The 24,347-nt window shown below is 39.4% G+C and overlaps 3 protein-coding genes across 3 annotated transcripts; 2 read left to right on the forward strand and 1 right to left on the reverse strand.

The window, feature by feature from the left end:
• Nucleotides 1-247: 247 nt before the first annotated feature.
• On the forward strand, nucleotides 248-10,637 carry LOC110945587 (polymeric immunoglobulin receptor-like). The gene is made up of 20 exons (XM_051960100.1): nucleotides 248-366; nucleotides 558-857; nucleotides 993-1,053; nucleotides 1,183-1,271; nucleotides 1,392-1,426; nucleotides 3,377-3,433; nucleotides 3,795-3,851; nucleotides 3,952-3,978; nucleotides 6,935-6,959; nucleotides 7,094-7,156; nucleotides 7,426-7,743; nucleotides 7,932-8,231; nucleotides 8,366-8,417; nucleotides 8,524-8,618; nucleotides 8,739-8,773; nucleotides 9,046-9,099; nucleotides 9,205-9,258; nucleotides 9,558-9,644; nucleotides 9,746-9,820; nucleotides 10,017-10,637. Exons 2-20 carry the CDS (start codon nucleotides 650-652, stop codon nucleotides 10,068-10,070), a joined length of 1,746 nt encoding a protein of 581 aa, XP_051816060.1. The 5' UTR covers nucleotides 248-366; nucleotides 558-649; the 3' UTR covers nucleotides 10,071-10,637.
• A 1,323-nt stretch (nucleotides 10,638-11,960) lies between these two features.
• vdac2 (voltage-dependent anion channel 2) lies at nucleotides 11,961-18,460 on the forward strand. The gene is made up of 9 exons (XM_022187221.2): nucleotides 11,961-12,108; nucleotides 13,429-13,500; nucleotides 13,622-13,671; nucleotides 14,278-14,430; nucleotides 14,572-14,624; nucleotides 16,367-16,594; nucleotides 16,958-17,108; nucleotides 17,218-17,275; nucleotides 17,427-18,460. Exons 2-9 carry the CDS (start codon nucleotides 13,434-13,436, stop codon nucleotides 17,516-17,518), a joined length of 852 nt encoding a protein of 283 aa, XP_022042913.1. The 5' UTR covers nucleotides 11,961-12,108; nucleotides 13,429-13,433; the 3' UTR covers nucleotides 17,519-18,460.
• A 1,632-nt stretch (nucleotides 18,461-20,092) lies between these two features.
• On the reverse strand, nucleotides 20,093-23,806 carry LOC110945619 (neurofilament light polypeptide). The gene is made up of 3 exons (XM_022187210.2): nucleotides 22,697-23,806; nucleotides 22,489-22,613; nucleotides 20,093-21,790 (listed from the first exon to the last, which is right to left on the reverse strand). Exons 1-3 carry the CDS (start codon nucleotides 23,639-23,641, stop codon nucleotides 20,557-20,559), a joined length of 2,304 nt encoding a protein of 767 aa, XP_022042902.2. The 5' UTR covers nucleotides 23,642-23,806; the 3' UTR covers nucleotides 20,093-20,556.
• Between the last annotated feature and the right edge of the window lie 541 nt (nucleotides 23,807-24,347).

Consider the following 24,347-nt stretch of genomic DNA (forward strand, 5'->3'; position numbering starts at 1 on the left):
GCAGGTTTTAGAGAGTGTTTGATTGAAATGTTGTGTTTGTTGTTGCAGGAAATTGCTGCCTAACTACAGTCAGTGAAGTATCAGTGAAGGCTGGAGACTCAGTCACCATCCCCTGTCTCTATGACAGAGCGTACATAAACCACGTTAAATACTTGTGTGAAGGATATTATTGGAGTTCCTGCTCATATGCAGTTAAAACAAATCAATCAGATAGATCAGGAAAATTTTCCATCTCAGATGACAAAAACCAAAGAATTTTCACTGTGACTGTGAAACGGCTGACGAATAGCGACACTGATTACTGGTGTGTTGTGGAGATTAATGGAGGCTCAGACATCGCACATTATTTTCACCTGTCAATCACCAGTAAGTGTGTTTCTTGTTGATCTTTTATTAACTGCAAAAAAATGATTGAAGGATAAATCCCAAATAAGGTCTTAAATGTGCAACAGAGACTGTTTGTATTTTTACTGTTACTTTCCCAATCAAAACTTGTGATGTTAAATAAATGCGAAGTTCTTAGGCTCTCAATGATTTTCTCTTTGTTTGCCATCAAGGTACGCCCAGTCTCTATGTGGATCATCAGGAGGTGACAGGAATTATTGGAGAAAACATAACCATCAACTGTCACTACAGAAACAGCGGAATAATGAAGTGGTGCAGGCTGGGAAAGAACTGTGTAACAGGGTCATCTGGATCAATAGATGGAACAAGAGTGACTATTGATGCACGGTCTTCAAAGGTTTTCACTGTGACTATGAGTGAACTGAAGGCAGAGAGCAGTGGCTGGTATTGGTGTGCCATAGGAAACTTCCAGATGCCAGTGCATGTAACTGTTACTGAGAAACCCACCACTAGTAAGCACACCAAGTGATTCTAAATTCTAAACATACATACATTACAATCATCTGTAAATGTTTTGGTAGAACCCCATCAGATATAAGGAATAACAATTGTCACACTACTAATAGTTGTCTTGTTTTGAATTATAGCCACAAATTCTTACAGTACTGACGTTGGAACAATCACCACAGTTACAAATGGACAGAACAGGTCAGAAGTCTTTGCATGGTCAAAGAAAACATCCTTTCTAAGGAGCGTCTTCATAAATGTTTTAAAGATGTTATCATAATTGATTAAACTTTGCCAATTTTCTTTGTCTTCTTGAAATGTTTGTCGCAGTGTTGGCCTAAAGAGCCTCATCATCCGTCTGAGTGTGTTGGTCTTCATTGTAATTGTGAGTTTGATCGTCTGGTTTATGTTGAGATACAGTAAGTGCGATTATTCTTATGTGCCAAAATTCTTTGTAATTCTTTAGTATTTTTACTTCCACTTTAGATTAATGTGCATTGTCACAGTGAGTCAGTAACAGCAGTTTTGTTTTCCTGTAGAGCAGACCAAAGCAGAATCATCATCCAGAACAATGGTAAGTTATTCATTCATTTCCCTGCTTGCATGATCAGTGATACTACAAGAACTGTGAAAGTGAATCAGACAGAAGAGGAGGCTGTTGTCTTCTGCTAAGCTCTTCAACACGATAAGCACACCTGCAAATCACCATACTGACACTGTAATTGAGAGCATTTTGTCATTTCTTTGTCAAGTTTTTACTACTTATCTGAGCTTATCTGAGATGAGTATTGATAGTTTCGCAAATGTTTCATTTCCGACTGCTTTCAAAAGAATTCATCTGCTGGATGTAAAAATAGATCATTAGTCAGTACAGGCCTGTCTATAAACAGAGTCATACCCTCCACATTCACTTTAGCTTAGTTGGCAGCTCTTTATCTCCTGCCTTTCCCCTTTTCCCTCGGGTAATCAGCCTAGTGAGCACACCTGTGCCAGGAAGTGGCTCACCTGCCACAAATGACCACCGCTTGGCGTAAAAAATGGGCTCATCTCAACATTCAACGCAGGACCAATGATTAGACAACATTCAGTCAGCTTGGACCAAATCCTTCTGCTAAGTTGTTGTTTGTTCTAGTTTATCTGTCTTTCCTTCTGCTTTGTGCTTCATTCTGCCCCCTGCTCCCTGGAAAACGTTCCTCACACTGTACCCGACAGCCTCTTGTCTGGACCTCGGCTCTTCTCTGAACCTTCATCCCTGGACCTGGAAAAGGGTGCTCAAGAACAAGCTTTTCGTCAAGACTGAAAAGTGTGAATTCCATGCCCCAACAGTCTCTGTTATAGGCCGTATTATCTCCATGGAAGAGCTGAGGATTGATCTGGCAAACTCACGCCTCTCAAAGACTGTTCACAACCTTAGAACCGTAAGCAGCTACAACGTTTCCTGAGGTTTGCCAACTTCTACCGTCGACTCATGTACAGTAAAGTCGCCGCTCCTCTCACTGCCCTGACCTCCACCTCCAAACCTTTCCTTTGGACCCCAGAAGCCCACAAAACCTTTCAAGATCTAAAACTTTGTTTTGTTCCTGCCTTCATCCTTGTTCAGCTCCTTGCTGAGATGCTTCTGACACCAAAGTGAGAACGGTCCTGTCTCAACAATCCCAATGTGACAACAATCTCAACCTTGTGCTTTTGTCTCCAGAAGACTCTTCCTTGCAGAGTGGAATTACAACACTGTGAACCAGGAGCTGTTAGCAGTTAAGCTCACTTTGGACAAGTGGAGACACTGATTGGAGAGGGCAGACCAGCCATTCATCATCTGGAGAGACCATAAGAACCTGGCCTATATCCAAACTGCCAAGAGGTTAATTTCTTGCCAAGGCCTGTTCTTCGATAGATTCAACTTCTCACTGACTTACTGTCCTCATTCCCACAACATTAAACCTGATGCCCTCTCTAGACAGATCTCCACAGAGGACTATCCTGCCTACCACCTGTTTTGTCTCCTCCCTCTGCCCCTCCAGGTCATTGTTCTTTGTCTTGTCATACTTGGTTTTGGTCAGTACCCCTCCTGAGAAGTGTATATTTGCCCTCTAGGTTTAATCTGTAATATTTGCTTGCAGCAATTTTGTATAGCTTGGCCCCTCTAGATTCTCGTAGCCTTTCTGGATCTTGGTCTTGCACTATCCAGTCGGATAGCTTATTTCACCCAGCTACCTCCAGTGTCACTCTAGCTCCCTGTTTGTATTATAACTCTATTGCCCCAGTACAGCTGTTAGATAGTCCCCTGGTGCCTTTCACATTCAACGTTCCCCATCCGAATTATTCTTTGTGTAGTAAATTCCCTTCACGTAAATCTAGTCCGCTGTGTTTTCTGTCATTGCGTGGGTCTCTGATTTCCTGTGACAAATAGCTTTGGGATTATTTTTTCTCGTGTAGCTGTATTCTAACTGATGGATTTTTGAAGTTATCTATAAGAAGAATTGCGGAAAGTCTTCTGACATGATTTTGGTCTTCTCCTTCACCACAGGTGGATGAGGGCATAACATTCTCCACAGTCAAACACAATAATGAACTGTCCAGCCAGGTAACTTAAAACTGCAGTGTTATTAAGAAATCAAGTTGAACCTTTTCAGTGAATGAATAGTCTCTCAGTGTGTAAGCAGCAGGACTATGCCATAACAGATGGATCTTTAGTATTCTAATTCAAGAGAAAAATAATATTGTTCTGAAATTTGTTATTTTTCTTAACATTAATTGTAGAGTGCAAAAACCGTCATCAGAAAAAAAAATCGTGATTACTTGGCCATATTTTGCCTCCAGTAATTCTACAGATTTTGATGGGTTTGTTTCTAAAGGGGCTCATTGTTAAAGGAATACTTATGATGAACTGAATTCAACTATTTAGTCTTTCTGTAAGTGACAGTTGGTTTACTCATTTAATACAGACTCAAGAGGACGCCATCTACTCTGAAGCTGAATGCTTTAGAGAAAATTCACCTCAGGTAACCTGAAGATACTAACACTAAATTTGTACTTTAAAAAACTGTTTCAAATTAAACAGATCAGGAAAATATTATGTTTTTCATATCTGTACTTACCTAGAGGTCAAATGCTGAAAGTGATGTGGAGGTGATGTGAAGTTCTGTAGCTGCCATAAAGAAAGTGCACAAAAGGTAAATATTAAGAGATCTGAAACCAACCTCACATTGTTTCTAACTTTCAGTTTTGTATTAATTTCAAGTCATTTTTGTTCTTTGTTCCAGTGTGTTATGGGAGTTCCCTTGAATTAAACTGAATTTGGCTGCCTTCATGTCATGTTTGAGGAATTTTTATGCCTTTCTTTGCTTTTCCTTTCTAATCTCTGTGTTTACTTCATTTCTCCAGCAGGGTGAAGCTAAAGATGTGGATGTTCCATATATCACATAAGCAGCTGTGCACCACCAAAACCTTTAAATGTTATAGCTGTTTGTCTTTTGCCTGTATCTTATTGCACTCTTTATATTGTTGTCATGCCGTGGTCTCTGCTGTTAATCACTAAATAATAACTTTTCACTTCTCCTTTTTATTGTAAGCTGTTTATTGTAAGCTGTTACATTTTTCTTCTCACATAGTTGCTAAATATTTTTAAACAAGCATTACCCCATTTTTGTCTTTACAATTTAATATATATTTGTATATATAATATAGATAACAATGCATTGGGGTTCCTGGGGGCACCAGCAAAAGCATCAAATTCTTCCATTGTGTTGTAAGTAGATTGGATTTTTCAAATTGGATTTATGCTTGCAATGGGTCCTAATTTGAAGTCTCATCATATAAATATTTTTGTCTGTGCTCTATTGTCAATAAAATAATGTTCAACACCAGCAATATTGTACATCATTTGAAAATATATATATATATCAACCAACAAATTGAATGTTTACTTTCTATGAAATAGTTTCAGACTAAAATAGTGTATCATTGTGGTTTGTGCTTGAGATACAAGTTGCAATTTGTTTTCCTACACTTTGTGCAGATTAACATTTTTCTCATACAGTCTATGGTTGGAACATAGCAGCTCTGTAAGAGTCTCACTCACTTGTACAGCTGAGAAGCTATCTAGTTGTGTTGGATTCTTGTCAAATATTTGCCTTATATTAGTTTGTTTTTGGGGGGTCCCCGGGGATCTCAGTATTAAAGGGCCTAAAATTCATTTAAAAGCCCTGAAAGCAATGATGAGATTTTCCAAAGGATCAAAGGAACCACTGTCAAAAATGAGAAAGGCTCCCAGTTAGAATTAACCTCTGTGGTAATGAAAGGGTTCATTCACTGAGACCACTGATGCCAGCATGACTTCTCCAGATATTCCTTCCCTGATTGTTTGCTGTTTTGCTCATATGAAGTCAAAACATAACCATGTTCCAGTCATTAAAAATAATCTGACAGATAAATACACTGATCATTACTGGTTTGTTGTAAGAAAAATAAAAATGGAGGATCAGATGTTGGTGAGTCTTTTTACCTTTCAGTTGCCACCATTATGTGCATTTCAGATCTTTCTACAAATTTTCCTTCACTGACAACACGAATGTTGGATTTACTGTAATATTTATTAGGTCTAAAGCTCATATTTGTGGGTTTATATGGACTCAGTGCAGTAATGGAATGCCCTGGGATCAGTAGTGAGAAACAGCTCCTTTTGTTGTTATGCTGTATCATTGTTAGTATGTTCAGCGCCCTCTGCTGACAAAGCTTTGTCTAATTTAAAGTCAGACTTTTGGCCTTTCAAAAGGTTTCGATCAGCCCTCTGCCTTTGTTATATCTAGGTCAACCTTGTTCTTCACCAGATTGCAAATGAAAACTTGTCCAAATTTTACAATTAGCTGTATAATTGAAGCTCAAAATCTAAAAACACAAGTCATGTTTTAAGCAATTGGGTATCTGCTGAGATGATGAATTATCTTTTAAAGCTCACATCAAGGAAGTCACTAAAAACATATTTAGTTACTTACATAAATTAGGCTTCTGTTTTTTTTTTAAAAGCAGGGTTTCTCCTTCAGCAGTAAGTTGAAGATTGTTCTGAAAGCCTTTCTATCAGTGCAGGAATACACACATGGGGTTTACATACATGCAATTCCTCAGACCCTCAAGCCTAGTGATGCTGAGTTCTTTTCAGAGTTTTGAGAATGTTGATGTGGCATGTGTGTGTATCATATGTAACGAACAATCTCACAGAAAGAGCTGGCTTTTCCAATACATCTGGTTGTATTCATATGTATTGTGTGTATTATGTACTAAACATGGCCTGATGCAACATATTGTCTTTCTGTTTCTGAACTTATATCTTCCATTTACTGCCAACAGTCTTGTAGAATCCAAGCCAACACTCTTACAACACTGAGGTGCTGCACCTGGATGACCTGGCAGATGTGCTGATTATCAAACCTGATGAATCACAGTCCAAGACATACTTTCCATAATGCACAACAAACAGTAACATACAGAACCACAAGTAAATTCGGCAACAACAAAGTGATTCAGTGCTGATAAGACTGTTTACCTTCTGGGTGGAACTTCTGATTACAGAAATACAGTTTCTTACTCATAGAACTGAACTCTAATTGCTTAATACAGGGTTGATCAGGCAAACCAACTATTTACTGATTATTAGCACTTGTATGTACATCAGTGGAGAGTGAAAGTCATCTCCTGCATCCTGAGTTTAAGCGTGAGCAGCTTCCCTGATGAAATTGTGCTATGTTGTAACAGTACTAATAACTTCCAGTTTCAAATTTCAGCTGAAATTCTGTGTCACTGTTGTAGCTGTCCTGACAATCTTTGGCAAGAAACACACAAACTCGACACCAGCTGTGAAAGGACCACAGTAATTAGTTTGTTTTTACTCAACTTACTCAAGACTTGACACCTTGTCACTGATGATGATCTTGATCAATGGAAATGCTTGGTTAGTTTTTACACAATAACACTGTTAGCATTCCAGATTTAACATATTTGTACCACTGTGCTCATTTTGTAATTATTTTTCTCAATGACTTCCAGTATTTTTAGTTTTTACAAGAGTGTTTTGACAGATATTGTTCAGAATGTAGCAGGAACTTTCAGTGTGGGTACATGCAATATTTACTTCATCAACCGACATTTGAAAAGAGACAGCCTGTAAAAGAGGAAGTGATTGCAATGCGGTCGTGTTTGCATAATTATAAAAATTAGGAAGCATAGAATCAGTCTTGTAGTGTACCAGTTTTAGTTCACATCGATATGGCTGTTCATCTCAGCGCTCTTCTTGTCCTCACTGGACTAACAGGTCAGTGTCATGGCTTATCTTAAAGTGGCTCTTTATGTGCTTCTTCATCTTCATACTTCTAATGTCAGATGATGTTTTGTAATAACCAGTAATCAGATTAAGAATCAGTTTTTTTGCCAACAAAGTTTTCACATACGTGAATTTGACTGTGTTTTAGTGCATAACAGTCAGTGTTTCATTTCTTAAATTGCAAAATATCAGTGATTTCATATGCAAAACATGCAGGTTTTAGAGAGTGTTTGATTGAAATGTTGTGTTTGTTGTTGCAGGAATTTGCTGCCTAACTACAGTCAGTGAAGTATCAGTGAAGGCTGGAGACTCAGTCACCATCCCCTGTCTCTATGACAGAGCGTACATAAACCACGTTAAATACTTGTGTAAAGGATATTATTGGAGTTCCTGCTCAGATGCAGTTAAAACAAATCAACCAGATAGATCAGGAAAATTTTCCATCTCAGATGACAAAAACCAAAGAATTTTCACTGTGACTGTGAAACGGCTGACGAATAGCGACACTGATTACTGGTGTATTGTGGAGATTAACGGAGACTCAGACTTCGGACGTTATTTTCACCTGTCAATCACCAGTAAGTGCCCTTGTTTTTGAACCTTTACTAATTATAAAAAACTTGAAGGACAAACCCTAAATGAGGTCTTAAATGTGCAATAGTGACTGTTTGTATTTTTGCTGTTACTTTGCCAATCAAAGTTTATGATGTAAAATAAGTGTGAAGTCTTTATGCAACCAATGATTTTCTCTTTGTTTTCCATCAAGGTACGCCCAGTCTCTATGTGGATCATCAGGAGGTGACAGGAATTATTGGAGAAAACATAACCATCAGCTGTCACTACAGAAACACTGGAATAATGGGGTGGTGCAGGCTGGGAAAGAACTGTGTCACAGGATCATCTGGATCAATAGATGGAACAAGAGTGACTATCGATGCACGGTCTTCAAAGGTTTTCACTGTGACTATGAGTGAACTGAAGGCAGAGAGCAGTGGCTGGTATTGGTGTGCCATAGGAAACTTCCAGATGCCAGTGCATGTAACTGTTACTGAGAAACCCACCACGAGTAAGCACACCAAGTGATTCTAAATTCTAATCATATATAAAATACAACCACTTGCTTTGGTAGTACCCAAAGAAATATAGGGAATAGTAATTGTCACATTCCTCTACTAATAGTTGTCTTGTTTTGAATTACAGCCAAACCTCCTGACAGCACTGGTGATGGAGACACTACAAATAGACAGAACGGGTCAGAAGATGCTTTAAGAAAGTGTGTTTATAAATGTTTTAAAGATAGAATTATAACTTATTAAATTTAACTAATTTTAATTGTGTTCTCAAAATATTTGCTGCAGCACTTCTGTTGACCTAAAAAGCCTCGTCATTCCTCTGAGCTTGTTGGTTTTCTTTGCAATTGTGGCTTTCATCGTCTGGTTTATGTTAAGACACAGTAAGTCTGACTGAACTTCCGTGTCAAAATTTGTTTTAATTCAATAATCATTTTAATTCAAGTTCAGACGGATGTGCATTGTCACAGTCAATCAGTAACAGCAATTTTGTTTCATTATAGAGAAGACCAAAGCAGACTCATCATCCACAGAAATGGTGTGTTATTCATTTTGTCTTTTTTTCCCTCATATTTAACACTTTACTGAATTCAACTGAGATGAGCATTGATAGTTTAACCAATGCTTCTTCTATGACGACATTCTAAAGGATTTATCTGTTTTGTCTCTTTCAGCACAGGATTCTATGTTGACTAATTTATCAAACAGTGTAGAGCTATTTTTAATGATCTACTGCAGATGTGTTGTAATTCATGGATTTCTGAAGTTATGCAAAGGTCGCTTGACCTCTGGTCTGCTTATTCACTCCAGGCGGATGAGGAAGTAACGTACTCTAGACCAGACAAGAAAAAAACTTCAAGCCAGGTAAACAGTGGAGAGCTATTTAATCTACTGCAGATGTGTTGTAATTCATGCATTTCTGAAGGTACGCAAAGGTAGCCTCACCTCTGGTCTGTTTCTTCAACACAGGCAGACGAGGAAATAATGTACTCTACAGTAAACAAGAAAAAAACTTCAAGCCAGGTAACCCGGAACTGCAGCATTACTTTGGAATCAAGTTCAACATTTTCTGTGAACAAATAGTCTCTTAGCAAGTTAGCATCAGGACTAAACCACAACAGATGGATCTTAAATATTCCTCTTAAAGTGAATAATACTATAATGTTCCGTGATTAATAATCGAGCGCAGTAACCACTATCAGAAACAGATACATTATGTGGTCACTAAACCATGTTTTGCTTGAGGTGATTCCAGAGATTTTGACGGGTTTTTTGAACTAATGTAAATAAGGTAAACTGTTCATTCCTTCTGTAACTGGCAGTTTGCTAGGTCTGCTCGTTCAACTCAGCCTCAAGAGGAGGATGTAACATACTCCAATTTTGAATTCACGAGAGAAAGCTCCCCTCGGGTAACCCTGTTATCAAAATTAAAATTTGTTCTTTGAGTAAAACCATTTCAAATGCATTAAAGCTGGGAAATGTTCATTTTATCACATCTGTCCTTACCCAGAAGTCAAATCCTGAAAATGATGCGGAGGTGATGTACAGCTCTGTGGTGACCACAAAGAAACCAAAGAAAAAAAGGGTAAATATTAAGAGACCTGAAACCAAGTTCACATTGCTTCTAACTTCCAGTCATTCAGTCATTTCAAATCATTTTGTTCTTTTTTCCAGTATGTCAGGGGATTCCCTTTAGTTTTCCTGTCAGGCTTGAAATTTTTTTTCATGTCCTCTTTTGCTTTCCATTCCTAATTTTTCTATTCACCTCTGTTCTCCAACAGGCTGAAGCTAAAGATGTGGATGTTACATACAGCACGTTAGCTGAGCACCACTGAAACACTTAAATATTGCAACTGTTTGTCTTTTCGTCTGTATCCTACTGTACTCTTTTTTTTTTTAGATTAGTGTCATACTGTGTTCTCTTCTATCATTGATATTATCTTGTTTTATTATAAACTGATGCTATTTTTTCTAGATGCCAAACATATTTGCATATACATAATGAATAATCCTGATATTTATTGTCGAGATGTTTGGTTCTCAATGTATATATTTCACATTTTTTATTTACATTTGGATATATATTTGTTGATGTTGTGTATTCAGGAAATGCATTATTTGTAAATGAATGGATAAATGGACAAACTTGCTGTGTATAGAATAGCTGAACTACATCAGAGAAAATTTTTTTAAAAAATCTGAAAAAAATTATTAATTAATAAATGGTAATTAATTATTCTGTTGTTGCTACTGTAATAACTCACTCTGCACAGCTTTTAAAAATGTTTGTCTACAGCAAAATATACTCAATATTTTTACACATCTTACTTAGGGGGAAATGGCAGACTGGCAAAGTCGGACTGTTATATTTGCATATATGAATAAACCATGAAGTAGATTAAGATCTGCGGCACACTTGTTCAGTGTTGTAGTCTGCTCACTCACTTGTCGTTTTGTTTCTGATGACCTCTTCTGCGTGTTTTCTGTCTTACTTGGTGCTTTAAAAAAACATTTAAGATTATTTACTGCACTGTGTTCTGTTGATGATGTTCAGTCAAAAATACAGTACATCATTTCATGCTAAAATCTTTTTCAACCAGCACATTAAATGCTACTCTTCTATTACAAAAGATAAAACTAAAATAGTATGTCATGCATATGATACACTTCAGACAGTCAGAGCTTGTATCGGATATGATGTTCATGTGGGAAAAAAGCACAAATGTAACTCTTTTTGAGGGTGAAAAGGAAGGAAGGTATGCAAGGAAAAGGTTTGAGGAGGTTTGCTTTGCTTGTCCAAGATGTGTTTGACTTCAGTAAATCTAGAATCTATCTCAGTAAAATAGTTTTGTATGACATCAGTGTTGGTTATTAGGCAAAAATAGAGAGCAGATGCATCATTGCTTTTTGTTTGTACTTGGTGTGTTTACGAATATTTAAAGATTAGCATGTATTTTGGTCTTACACTCTATGCAAACTAATTAACATCTCTCAAAAAAATCCTTTCAGATTGCACTGATTTCATAACTAATTAGTGTAGAGAAGAAATTTGTTCAAGGCCCCATATAGACCCTGCTGTTCGTGCTGTTCTAAACAGGTTGTTTCTGTGTTGCTGCTGTCTAAGCCCCCATCAGGAAGAAGACTCTCTGCATCTGTCTGTGATTGACAGTGTGAAGCATAACAGCTGACCACCAGGCAGCCAACACAGAATCCTTTTAAATTGGGGTCAGAGTTCAGTTAAACTTCTGGTCAGGAAAAATAATCTGCCCTTTATGAATGTCATATGTAATGAACATAAGAATGATCTAATATATTTTATATATAAATTAACTCATGTAATAAAAAAATAGTTGTTTCTAACTATGTTTCATTCAACAGCTTAAATTTTGCACTATTGTTATTTAATTTAGTGTCTTAAAGTTTCATAAGCTGACGGATCAGCATGTTTTCTTGTCAGCCTATTTGATTACGATGAATTTTTTATGGGAAATGGTTGTCTATGACAGTGGACATGCTGTAAAATCTAAAATAAAATTTTTTTTTAATAAAATTCTAAATAGTGAGATGTTTTAGCTCTAAAAAGGCAGGAAGTAACAAAAAAGGTTACATATATTGAAAGATGCTTTTCCCCCCTTCGGTTCTCAAGATGACATTGGTGGCAAATACGCGGACGACAGTGACGTAAAGCCATTTCTGCTCAGGCACATGTGCGGCCCGCCCGGGTCCTGAGGCGGGATGTGATAGGTCTGGTTTCATTGCAGTGCAGTCTCCTTCAGCTCGCCCTCCAACCGGTGACGCCTGCTTTGGCCGTGCGGTGTGAGGAACATCTCCAAAAAAGTCACTTTAGTTTACCACTAGCTCCATCTCTTACCGGTAAGAGACTCTTTTATTCACTTTGACACTGTTGTTCTACTTAAAAACAAGAGAGAATCTGTGTTAAAGCGCGCTTTACACACACCGGCACTCTGCAGGCTAACAGTTAGCTATGCTAGCTGCACTTAGCATGCTGCGTCTGACACATGTCGGGTGAAACGCGCAGCTTTGCGTAATTTCACACGTTTCCTTCTGACGACAAAAGCACGATGTGTCCTTTAAAGCTACTCTGGGAGCAAGTTAACAACTTATATTTTAGCCATTGACGATGTTGGTGTTGCTAACTTCCCTCTGGCCTAGTTCACAGCTTGGTTTAACAAGCAAGGGGACGGTTTAATTAACACATCCCACTAATTGGCACAGGCATGTACCTTGCCACGCCTGGCTGTGGCTGCCAGTTCACGGCTGGAGCAGTTTAATAAGAGCCAGGCCTGAACGAGGTGCACTAGTGCGTCAAAATGGCTCCTGTCTTAGTCAGTAACCTTGTCTGTCGACTGGTAGACACTGCTGGGACTACCTGCACCACTGGAATACTTGAAGATGTGTAAAATAAAAAGTGAAACCAACTTTGTGACTGTCATGGCTAAGATTGGGAAAGTCTAAATACGACCACGAGGACTTTGTTCTTGAACCTTATTCCATGTTGGAGAAAGAGGCTAACAATGAGCATTAAAGGCTGTATTTCCCACAAGATTGTACATTATGCTCTGACACTGCAAAACAGTCATATCTGTGGAAGTAATGAAGCCCATTCATCTGGTTATCAACAGGATGATAAAATCAGTTAAAAATGGGCAACAATGAAAAGGCCCAGCTTTCCTCAACAGGTGTGACAACTGCAGAAAGGTTACATACTACTGCAGTTGGTGTCCTCGGTGTGAACCAGGCCTGTTTTCTTTAGCCTTGAAAATAAAACTATCCTCTGTACTAGATGCAGAAATGTAAAATTACAAAGTTGCTAGCTTGAAAATGCATTCATATTGTTACTACAATGATTCAGACAAACTTTATGTAACTGAATGGCTTATGTTTACTGCAGCTTGTAGATTCATGACATGAATGGTGTATTTAAGAGATCTGCCCATATGTTTAAACATTGGTATCATCCAACTCATACAGAGAGACTTGTCCAGCTTGCAGTTCAACAGTTTACTTGCATTTTCGGTTGTTTAATCAGTCTGCATATGTCATACTCAGGGATTTTTTTAGTAGTGTTTTTGTAGTCCACACAATTCCCCTTTTGTATTGTTGTAACTGTATGCTGTAAATACACTTAAACTGTAAATCAGGGGCATAATGGTATTTTGCTTGTATGTACAGATACAATGGCTGTGCCTCCCACATACGCCGACTTGGGCAAGTCTGCCAAGGACATCTTCAACAAAGGCTATGGTATGCCACCTTACAGGTTGACCAAGTAGTACTGGGATGTTAAAGTAGCTTAATTGCCAAATCGAGTTGACTTAGTTTACCAGCTATGAAATAATCTGAATAATACAAATCTTTCTTTCAGGATTTGGCTTGGTGAAGCTTGATGTCAAGACAAAGTCAGCCAGTGGAGTGGTACGGTCATTTTTCTTTTAATTTTATTTGTGGTTTAAAAACGGAAACTAACCCCTGACTTCATGGTCACTCCACTTTGTGGTATTTCCAGCAGTGACAATAGTAAGCTACCTCACAGAAAAGAAACTTAATGCTCATCCACATAGATTCTCTGCAACTGATTAGTTTTATTTATTTTCTCTACATTATGTGTGTTTTATTTATTTACATATTAGGCATCTAAAATTTGCCAGAGCTTAATTTGAAATCTTGAAATTGCTTGTTTTGTCTGAACAACAGTCGGAAACATCATAGTAATTAATTTACGGCATTATACAAAACACAGCTGCAGACCTAACCTCACGTTTATGAAATTTAAACCTCTTTCTGTTTGGCATTTTTCCTTGAAGTTTATCATTAAATGTGCCGCTTTACTTTGTTAAAATTATCCTTTGCATCAACATTTTATGTGAAGTAATTGTCTTTCAAAATATTTTTTTGTCATTAACAAGATTTGCTAACAGTCCAGTCAAACTCAAAGCAGGCTTATTTTATATTCAATATTATTTCATCTACAGTAACCTGCTTTTCTTGTGACCGGCATTCTTCTGATTCTGTCTTTTGCAGGAATTCAAAACATCTGGCTCCACCAACACTGACACCAGCAAAGTTGTCGGCAGCCTGGAAACTAAATACAAGAGGTCAGAATACGGTCTGACCTTCACTGAGAAGTGGAACACTGACAACACCTTGGGAACAGAAATCACTGTTGAAGATCAGGTGAGCAGACTTCTCAAGTATTTTCTCTCTTATTATGTAGCAGTGGGTGTCAAAAAGAAAAGTGCCTACACATTACACATGCATGACCTCCAGTATTCATTTCATTAATTGTTAAATGGTTTGCATTGTTGCTTCACACAGATTGCCAAGGGACTGAAGTTGACTTTCGACACAACCTTCTCACCAAACACTGGGTAAGGTGATAATTAAAATGAGCTTATTTGAATTTCACTTGAAATGTGAACAAATGTGGGCTGCACTGCCTGCCGTCTTTCTACACGAGTAATTATGGCAACTTGATCTTTGCTGCACATGCTTCTGACAAGTGTCACTGCCGACCATGTGACCCTAGTCCCCAGTATGAAGCCAGTCTGTCGGAACACTTTACTGTGACGGATTGTCAGTTTTTGCTCCATTTGTGTCTCTCAAGTGTGTTTAAGTTCACTGGAAAGAAAAAAAAAAAAAATCAAAGCAGTTTTAGTAATGTGCCCAGATGCTCTGGCAGTTTCAAAGGTGTTTGCTTTAGAAGTTTAAGTCACATGAAGAACAGAACAAGTGGCCCAGAAGACGCGTGTCCTCTTTCATGTTGACTGCTGTAGGGTTGGTGTAGGGTGGAGTTATGTGCCTACATTGAGACACCATGTTCAGGGCTACATGTCATGATCAGAATGGCAAATAAACACCAGTGCTGAGCAAAATGCTTATTTAGTAACAATAATTGCAGTATTAAAAAAAGAAGTTAGTAGTGTCTCTTTATCTGTTAACGATTTTAAATTGTTTGCCTTGTGTTTTAAAGGTTGAACCAGTGATTCTCAAGCAAGATTGATATTTTCTTTAGAATTTGTATATACCTAGATTGTGTTAAATTGACCGTGGCTCTTGCTCCCATGGCTCCTTTCCACAGTCCTGTGTACAGTTACTCCAGGGTTCCAGATGGACATTTTCCACTGGTAGCACCGGTACAAGCAACTTTTCCAATTGGTCGCATCTCCCACCTCGTCACAGGCAAAACGCATAACTTGCTGAACACCTATTTATTGACAGACACCAGATTTATCGATGCTCTCTAAACGCCCCATATTGTAGGCTGTGGTAGCTGGATAGTCATAGTGCGCCCTTACAGATGTGACCAAAAAATGACAGTGAAAAGACTGAACTAGGGCGTCCTAATGTCAGATTTGTCCTAGATGAAACTGAGTGATATCTTTTCTGCAACTTTTCTGATAGGGAAAATAAATTCACGAGAAAACTGCAGTAGATAGTGATCATATTCATTATTGTGATTAATATTCATTTAATTTTGTGATCCTACTTCTGCGTTAGCCATTGTAAGTGAATGCATGGCTTTATTTCCCTTCACCGGTTCGGTATCTTCCTGCCTCCACCTGTCTCCTGATCATCAGGTGTGTCTGTCGGTCGTCTTGTTGTGTGCCTCTTACCTCTTTTTCTTTTTAAATCATGAACTACAGATCACTTTATCTTTTTAATACGCATCAACTGAACAGCTTGTTTTACGCACCAGGTCGGGACCGACTGACAGAGCCACAGAAGTTTTTAAAGTAATACAGCCACACCGATTGAGCGAATAATGATCATTATTCACTCGCACAAATTTCAGCTCGAACACTCAAAAAAAGGGTCACTAATGCAGCCATTTTCATCGCAGTCTGGAGCCCTGTGGTGTGGATCACTCCAATCCACTTTGTTTCCCCATTTACAGAATGAAGACTGTGTAGAAATGCCACATTTTTGTTTTCCATACTGAATGAATTGCAAATGAGTGTTATACTTAGTATCATAATTTTAATGTTTCACTCTGATCGAGTACTCTATTCATCTCCCCATAGAAAGTTGCAGTATAAATACAGCATTATTTATTTGCAGTAGGTAAAATGTGGGTTAGTTTGAGCTTTGAAAGGGTTCTTCTTATCAACAGCAAGAAGAGTGGCAAAGTTAAGACCGCCTACAAGCGTGAGTACGTCAATCTGGGCTGCGATGTTGACTTCGACTTTGCTGGCCCCACCATCCACGGGGCCGCTGTCGTCGGTTACGAGGGATGGCTCGCTGGTTACCAGATGAGCTTCGACACTGCCAAATCCAAAATGACCCAGAACAACTTTGCCATTGGCTACAAGACAGGAGACTTCCAACTACATACCAATGTGTAAGTAGAGACTGGATTTATATCATGTTTGAATTTGTTTTATTCTAATGAGTCTTGAAGGCTACATTAAAAATACATAAGCAACCACAGAAAGATCTTATACAAAATGTGCATCTGTAGGTTGCTGTATTTATGCATCTTTCTTTTTTTTTTTTCCTTCCGTCATGGTGGCAAGAAAGCCAACCAAATACCATTCCTGTATGTGATATGCGATACTGAAATTGTTTTAAGCTTGTAACAGAACATGACTAATCAGAAGGACAGAAGGTGGAAGAATATGGTTTTGCAAGCAGATGACAAGACCTCAAATCCTCATAAGTCTCCTGTTGCATAACATCTTCTCTTCTTTTACAATATTTACAGCAATGATGGTGCTGAGTTCGGTGGCTCCATCTACCAAAAGGTCAGTGACAAGCTGGAGACAGCAGTCAACCTGGCATGGACCGCTGGCAGCAACAGCACACGCTTCGGTATTGGAGCCAAATACCAGCTGGACAAAGATGCCTCCATCAGTGTAAGTAAAGGCAGCTGAGGATTGAAGGATGAGGTGGATGAGAAGACTGTAAAACCCAAAGAATTGATTGTCACTGACTGACTTGTATGTTGTGTTTTTTTCCCTACAGGCTAAAGTGAACAACAATAGCCTTGTTGGTGTTGGGTACACCCAAACTCTTAGACCAGGTAGGTTGGTTTCCTAAAGTATGACTGACCACTGAACTATTCAGTTCATTACCTCTCTTTTGGGGAAACATCCTTCAGAACCTGTGTTTGAGATGAGTAATTTTCCGTTTGCACATGAGGGTTAATGTTGGTTGCTGTTGTGTGTGTTCAGGTGTGAAACTCATCCTGTCTGGCCTGGTCGATGGAAAGAACATCAATTCAGGAGGCCACAAGCTGGGCCTGGGCTTGGAACTGGAAGCTTAAGCTTTCCTCAAACTGCAAGGGACTAGGGAATATCAGAAGAATCTGGCCTTAAATGTATGTCCAACTCAAACCAGCAAGGGGATATCTTGAAGAGATTGGTTCAAAGGCTACTGCAACAAACTCTTAACTTGAGTACCACTTCAAGCTGGTGCTTTTGTCATTGGTACATTTTACCTTTTGTTGCTTTTTACTTTGTAGTTGCATCTACTCAAGAGACAGTTTCTGACATGTTATTTAAAAATCATGTCTTTGTTCCTGTCCAGCACTGCCATAATAATTCGATCAATACAATCCCTCTGTCATCAACTCTGTGTGGCTTTATTGTGCTAACCCCAGACACTCCGTTTTGTTTTTTGTTTATGTGAGAACAGTAGTTCACGGATTTGTGTGGTGAGCGTTGCCATACTTTCTCTCTGATTTCAAAAATCATAATCATCTGATATTCCTTTGTCATCTGAACAGTGTTCATTTGCAAATAATGTTAAGTACACTAGACATTTTTTTCTGCTGATATTTAAATACTGCTGCATCCCTCCTGTTCATGCACACGAGGACTAAGTTAAAGCTCTGTAATGTTCTGGTTTGCGTCGGCCATCGGGGTTTGTGATGTTCTGCTAAAGCTGCACACGTGACCATCCCTTAAACTTGGCAGTTTTTGGGTTGCTTAAAGTTGGATCTGTAAGTTTGAGAGAAACCTGTACACACGGCCGACCAAGCAGAAGTCATTTTTGTTTATTCTGTACTGACGGATGACTCGGGAGCACATCATTATTGTTCACAGCAATGCCAAACTATCATTCGTGGGGAGAGGTGTGACTTAAAGTTGCACATGTGCACACTCAAAAGTTCTTCCCTGTACTGGGCAGAGACACAGCCCACAGGAAGTCTTGGAGGTCCTTATGTGTATGTATAAATTTTCAATAAAGTCTTTGAACTCCAAAATGCATCTTAGCATGTGATGCTCACTAATGTTAACCACCAATCTCAGCCCTCGGCATCAGTCTGGTTGATGGAGTCTTATGTTCACCGTTAGCTAGCTTGTTTGGTTGAACAACTGTTTCTAGTTAAGTATTCAAATGAAACTTCTTCATAGGCTTAGCTTCTCTGGCCTTTTTACGCAACACGGAAGCTTTAAAGCTTTATGTAATGTTTTATTTTACAGCATTTCCTGGCATCGACGCACTCTTCAACACAGAAAACATGTTTTGAAGCTGTTGCAAGATATATTTTTGGTAATAGAAGCATTGCTGACAGCAGTCATGACTTTAAATATTCAATTTTCCATTTCAATTAAAGCAGTTTCTGCTGTTCCTCCTTGTGAACCATCTCAAGCTCTGACAAACCGAATAGTTAGCCTTAGGAGACTGTTTTAAAGTCCAACACAGTCAGATTTGATTAACTTTAAAGCTAGCACGCCACTCAATTTTGTTTGAGGCGCTTTCCATGAAACCGAGATCCTTGCTGTGTACTTAAGTTGGTGTCTTTAAAGTGTTATTTTGGGAAGAAGGATTATTCCACCTGTAAACTCTTAGCTCTTGATTAGACCAGAGTAAATGTAATTGGTAAAACTCAGTATTGTTCCTGTGTGAATTCAATGCTGTGAAACTGAGCTGATGTTTAAAATGTTTTCGAATGTGCATTTGAAAGCATCTTAACATGTAGACTTGAAACTTTGCAAAGGAAAAAAGATGGATACAAATGTAGAGAAATTTTCCTGTGAAGCATCAAAAACACAACTTTGGAGCACAAAGTGGTCAGATTTTCTTTTAACAGGAAACCACCCTTGACAAACTGAGGAGAAACAACACCTGGAGACTAAACACGCATTTATTGGGTTTCAGAAAATAAGACCTTCAGAAGTGATGAATGATGCCAAGAGATTGAAAAAATCAGAAAAGTAATTGTAATAAGACTCTTTAAATTGTCTGCTTTGATACAGAAAAACAAACTGGTCAGGTAGCTTGTCTTCTAGTCCCGTTAAGTTGTGCTTGCTTGTACTAATGGGTTTGGTTTACCCACATGCTGACTGTAAAAAGGTTAGAGGAAATATGATAGATGACACTTAGCGCTGCACTTTCCTGCAACATGCGGAGGCGTCAGGGACGCAGTGGGGGAAAAAAATGTCTATGAATGATGCTCCTTCATGACAGCAGAGAAACCTCTCTATGCAGTAGTGCAGTCAATGTTAAAGCTGCACTGTAAAATGCAATCAGGATGATGTCGCATAATGTTGGATTTATTGCCGAGCTTGTCATTAGTGCAGGGTTGGGTCTGGCCTTTGTCCCTGTGTAAAATGATTATTACTAATGTAACGATGTGATAGTAAGCTACGGTGATTTTTTTTTTTTTTTTTTTTTGCTTTAAGTACAAGTTCTTGGTCTGTGTGTCGAAACCAGTCGATCTGATGAAACGAGGCTGTTTAGACACATAGGGACAGACAGACTTTGAAAGGAAGTTACATTTATAGAAATACAAGATGTGCCAGTGGACTGGTTTTATTTCAAGAAAGCTAAAAGAAAGCATCTGTCAGCACACATATCAGCCGTTTGAGAAATGTAACCCAGAACCACAGTATCTTTTGATATTGCATTTATTTGTCAGCGCATTCCAAAGCAGATAAAGATCAGCAAAAATCCAAAAGTGGACCCTGCATTTACATTCATAACCACATTAGTTTTATGGTGAGTCAAGACATTTTTTTTTTTAAATTCATCACATTTAAAGTTCAAAGGCAAAGCTGCTGCAAACACTAGAAGGATCATGTTCTCTCCTTTAAAATCTGTGACTTTGAAGAGAAATTACAGCTTCGCTCTTTTGGCCTGACTCAGCTTGTGCCTTGAATTTGCATTTGCATCAGATATGCCATTCGCTATTTTCAGTCTCTCTATCCCTGATATTTGCATTCATCAGTTTCTGTCTTTAAAGTGGAAGCGTCTGTTATCCTTTCTTCCTCCTTCACTGCAGATATGTCTGTGTTTTTGTGCACTTTTCCTTGTGTTTCTCTCACTTTCCTCCCCACTCTCTTAGTTTTACCTTGATCATTTATTTTCTGCAGGCAGCTTTGCTTTCTGAACCTGGCTGCTCTCTGCTGCCCCCTGATGTAACCCTTTGATTTCTGCAACCCCAGTAATCTTTTCTTTTGGCATAACAGTTTGAACTATTTGGATGTTATCGCCACTGTTTGACTTTGTACCCTCCATTTTTGGAAGACTTTTTGTAATGGATTTAACAGATGACTCTTCATCTTTATTGCTTTCATGTTTTGCATCTTGAAGGCTTTTTGCTACTTTATCGTCACCATTTGCAGCATCAGGTTTACTGATTTCCTTTGGCCCTGCGTGACTGTTGGCCTTTTGTACATTTTTTGGTGTTGAAGTTACTTGACCATTTTCTAAAAGTTCCCCTGTCTCTTTGGACAGAGTGCTTTTTGTCTCTGCTGTGAAATCTGTTTTAACCAAATTTTTGACTTTATCCTGCACTTGAGCAACACTGCTTGGCTCTGGAGTTTTGTCTGATTCTTTAGACACTTGACTCGAGGTTTCATCTACAGGCTTCTTTATGTGAGCTGAGTCCAAACTGTCTTCCTCAGCATCTTCTTGTTTACTATCTTCAGATTTCGTTAGCTGTTCGCCATTCACAATGACCTCTGGCTTTAAATCAGCCAATTTTGGAGACAGATCTGTCTGATCTGTTTCTATGATCACTGCGGCTTCTTTCTCATCCTCGGTATTTTCTTTCTTTTCCTCATCAAAGCCCTCACTCAGTAAAACTTTGCTTTCAGTATTTTTATCTATGCCACTGTCTCCTTTTTCGTCAACTGCCTCAGTAACCTCTCCCTCTTCTTCTCTATTTTCATCTTTTTCACCATCATTCACCTCACCTGGGCTCTCCTCACCCTTATCATCACCCCCATTCACTGAATCTTCCCCTGGCTGATCCTGCTGACCGTCAGACATCTGGTCACCTTGTTCCTCTCCACTGTCTTTATGATCACCGTTCTCTTCCTCGCTCCCCCCTCTCTCTCTTTTGGCACACTCATCTTTTTCCTCCTCCGATCCCGTCTCCTCAAACTCCGACATCTCAATTTCCCTGGTGGTCTCCGTGATGATCTCCTCCACGAACTTGTAGTGGGGCTCCACTCGCCTGTGCGGGCCTCCTGGCCGGCTGTGGCAGGGCAGGGTGTAAATGGGGGACTGGTGGTAGATGTAGGGCAGGGAGATGTGGGTGTCGGACATTGTGGAGAGCCGAGCCTCCTCACCACAGAGAAGTTTCCTGCAGGATGGGGGGAAAAAAACACATTTTATCTCCAAAAACCAATGCAAAGTGATGATATTTAATCAAAGATAGTAGACGATAGCTACTAAAACAAGTGCAAAAACTACTCTTATATCATTTTGCAGTGCGCTAGACTTAACAAAAATGCTGTTTTTAAATATACTGTGGGTTGCATTTATGGCTTAACTGCTTGTATGGATTCTCCTTCAACTTTTATTAGGCAATTTAATTACATATTCGCATATTATGGGCTGTTGTGATACTGTGATTCCCAAAGTACAACATAGTGCATGTTTGTCCAGGTACTGATTATTACATTTAAATGCAGCTTTCATGACAGATGAATGGTAAATGGTCTGTATTTATATAGCGCTTTACTATACCTGCAAGGTACCCAAAGCGCTTTACATGATACATCACATTCACCCATTCACACACACATTCACACACTGATGGCGGAAGCTGCCATGCAAGGCGCTAACAGCGACCCCATCAGGAGCAATTCGGGGTTAGGTGTCTCAGGGACACCTCGAACACGACGGGGCGAGGATCGAACCGGCAACCCTTCGGTTGCAAGACGGCCACTCTACCGGGGGCGGCATGGCTCAGTGATGAGGCTCAACTGTGGACACTTAGAGCAAAAAAAAACAACAACTATCATTTAGACATTTTTTCATCTTAAAAAATACTTATACCTGTAAGACAATATCTCCACATCCAAAGCCATCTTCACATTTAACAGGTCCTGGTACTCCCTCAGGTATCCAGACATGTCAAATTTGCAGTTTATGAGCTCATTTTCAAGTTCTTTGATTGTGTTCTGCAGCAAGAGAAGAAACATTTGTTAGTGTGTGTGTGTGTGTGCATGTGACCAAAAAGCACTTATTCATTCAAATGTTATACCTGATAGTGAATAATTTCCTCCTTGTGGCGATCCTCCACATCATGAAGTTGCTTCTCCATTGCCTCTCTGGTGCCTTTAGCGCAGTCCAGTTCGACGGTTTTGGCCTGCAGGCGCCTCCTGTACTCCTGGATCTCTTGCTGGGACGCTTTTAACGCGTCCCTCTTGCTCTCCGCTGCTTCCGTTAGTCGGGCAAACTGAGATCGGAAAGTTTCTCCGACCTGCTGGACGTCGCACACGGTGTGACCTTCCAGCTGCGTCCTGATGTCCCGGAGTGCCGCAGTGACGCCGGGGTGGCCAAATTCGTGCGCTCTCACAGTCAACTGCGCATCCTGTATTTGGTCAAACATTTCTGACACCTCGACCTCATGGTTTCGCTTCAGAAAGTGGATTTCGTCCACCAGAGACTGCGCCTTCTTGTCCAGCTGCAGTTTAGCCTGATACGCGTCGCTGATGTCCTTCTTCAGGACCATGATGTCTCGCTCTGCGTCGGATCTGCTGCGCGCCTCCTTCTCGTGTTGTCTCCTCAAGCTGGACAGTTCCTCCTCCAGATTCTGATGCTCAATTTCAATCTCATGCTTCTGATGAGTGATGTCCTGAACCAGCTGCCTCAGGTTCCTCAGCTCTGGTCCGTACTCCTCCTCCAAACACGATGCGGGCTTTGCTTTCCCTCGGATCTCTTCGATTTCTCTCTCCAGCAGATGGTTGTGGCGCTCCAGCTGGTGCACCTTCTCTATGAATCCCGCAAGTCGGTCGTTCAAGCCGTGCATTAATTCTTTCTCATTAAACTTTCCAGATATGGCCTTGGAGGAATTCATGTCCGCTGACGTCCCCCTAATGGCTGCACTGGTGTTTAATCCCAAACGTCTCGGTTGGCGCTGTGAATACGCATCTTGAGCGGTTCTGTTCAAGATGTCGAGCCTGTAATCAGTCATGCTGTGAGTCATGCTGCCTCCGTGAATCTCCGGTGCAGAAAGGCTCCATGCGGGCTTTTATAAGCGTCGCCATCTGCTCGGTCTGCAGAACGGAGCTGTCCGCGGTGCTGAGGAGGTGAAGAATCAGCTGATGCTTCAGTGAAGCGCTTACTGCTGGGTTTGTCGCAGGCAGCACTGACGCAGGTGAACTGACTGTAGATGTCAGTACACATATAAATAAGTCATTATTATTATTGTTATTGTGCTGCATTTACTCAAGTACAGTACTTAGATACACCGTTAAAAAAATCCTCAAAAAGGTGAAAATCTGGCAGAAAGAATGCTAGAAAAAAATACGTTATATCCAAAACTATAGAAATTATTTGGCTGATTTAAATACAGTAAAACCGCAACATACGTTGTGAAATCCAAAATTACTATTTGTAAAAGTACAGGTTTTAAATTGTGACGTAATTGACAGTTTTGTTTTTGTTTTTGTTTTGTTTTGTTTTGTTTTACAGTTGGTATGTTAGTTGGGTCAATATATAATTGAGGGACTTTTTCTATCATGGTTGACATTTTTTGCTGTTTTCAGGCCTAAAATCAACATGTCCGCCTATAACCAAACACCACATGACATTTTTGCAGAAAGATTCTTCGAAAATATTATATATACAATTGAGTAAAGTTGAAATTGAAAGTTATTTATAAAGATATTGTAGTAAACCTGTTGACATGC

Source organism: Acanthochromis polyacanthus, chromosome 15, assembly GCF_021347895.1.
Source record: "Acanthochromis polyacanthus isolate Apoly-LR-REF ecotype Palm Island chromosome 15, KAUST_Apoly_ChrSc, whole genome shotgun sequence".
Lineage (NCBI taxonomy): Eukaryota > Metazoa > Chordata > Actinopteri > Pomacentridae > Acanthochromis > Acanthochromis polyacanthus.

Excerpts from the sequence above, each read along its gene's own strand:
- vdac2 (XM_022187221.2), top strand. The coding sequence starts at position 13,434 with ATGGCTGTGCCTCCCACATACGCCGACTTGGGCAAGTCTGCCAAGGAC. Across the intron at positions 13,501-13,621 it reads CATCTTCAACAAAGGCTATG|GATTTGGCTTGGTGAAGCTT; the intron begins GTATGCCACCTT and ends TCTTTCTTTCAG. Across the intron at positions 16,595-16,957 it reads TTCCAACTACATACCAATGT|CAATGATGGTGCTGAGTTCG; the intron begins GTAAGTAGAGAC and ends CAATATTTACAG.
- LOC110945619 (XM_022187210.2), bottom strand. The coding sequence starts at position 23,641 with ATGACTCACAGCATGACTGATTACAGGCTCGACATCTTGAACAGAACC. Across the intron at positions 22,614-22,696 it reads AGGAAATTATTCACTATCAG|AACACAATCAAAGAACTTGA; the intron begins GTATAACATTTG and ends CTCTTGCTGCAG. Across the intron at positions 21,791-22,488 it reads GTGGAGATATTGTCTTACAG|GAAACTTCTCTGTGGTGAGG; the intron begins GTATAAGTATTT and ends CCCATCCTGCAG.
- LOC110945587 (XM_051960100.1), top strand. The coding sequence starts at position 650 with ATGAAGTGGTGCAGGCTGGGAAAGAACTGTGTAACAGGGTCATCTGGA. Across the intron at positions 3,979-6,934 it reads ATGCTGAAAGTGATGTGGAG|AATGTAGCAGGAACTTTCAG; the intron begins GTGATGTGAAGT and ends GATATTGTTCAG. Across the intron at positions 8,418-8,523 it reads ACTACAAATAGACAGAACGG|CACTTCTGTTGACCTAAAAA; the intron begins GTCAGAAGATGC and ends TATTTGCTGCAG.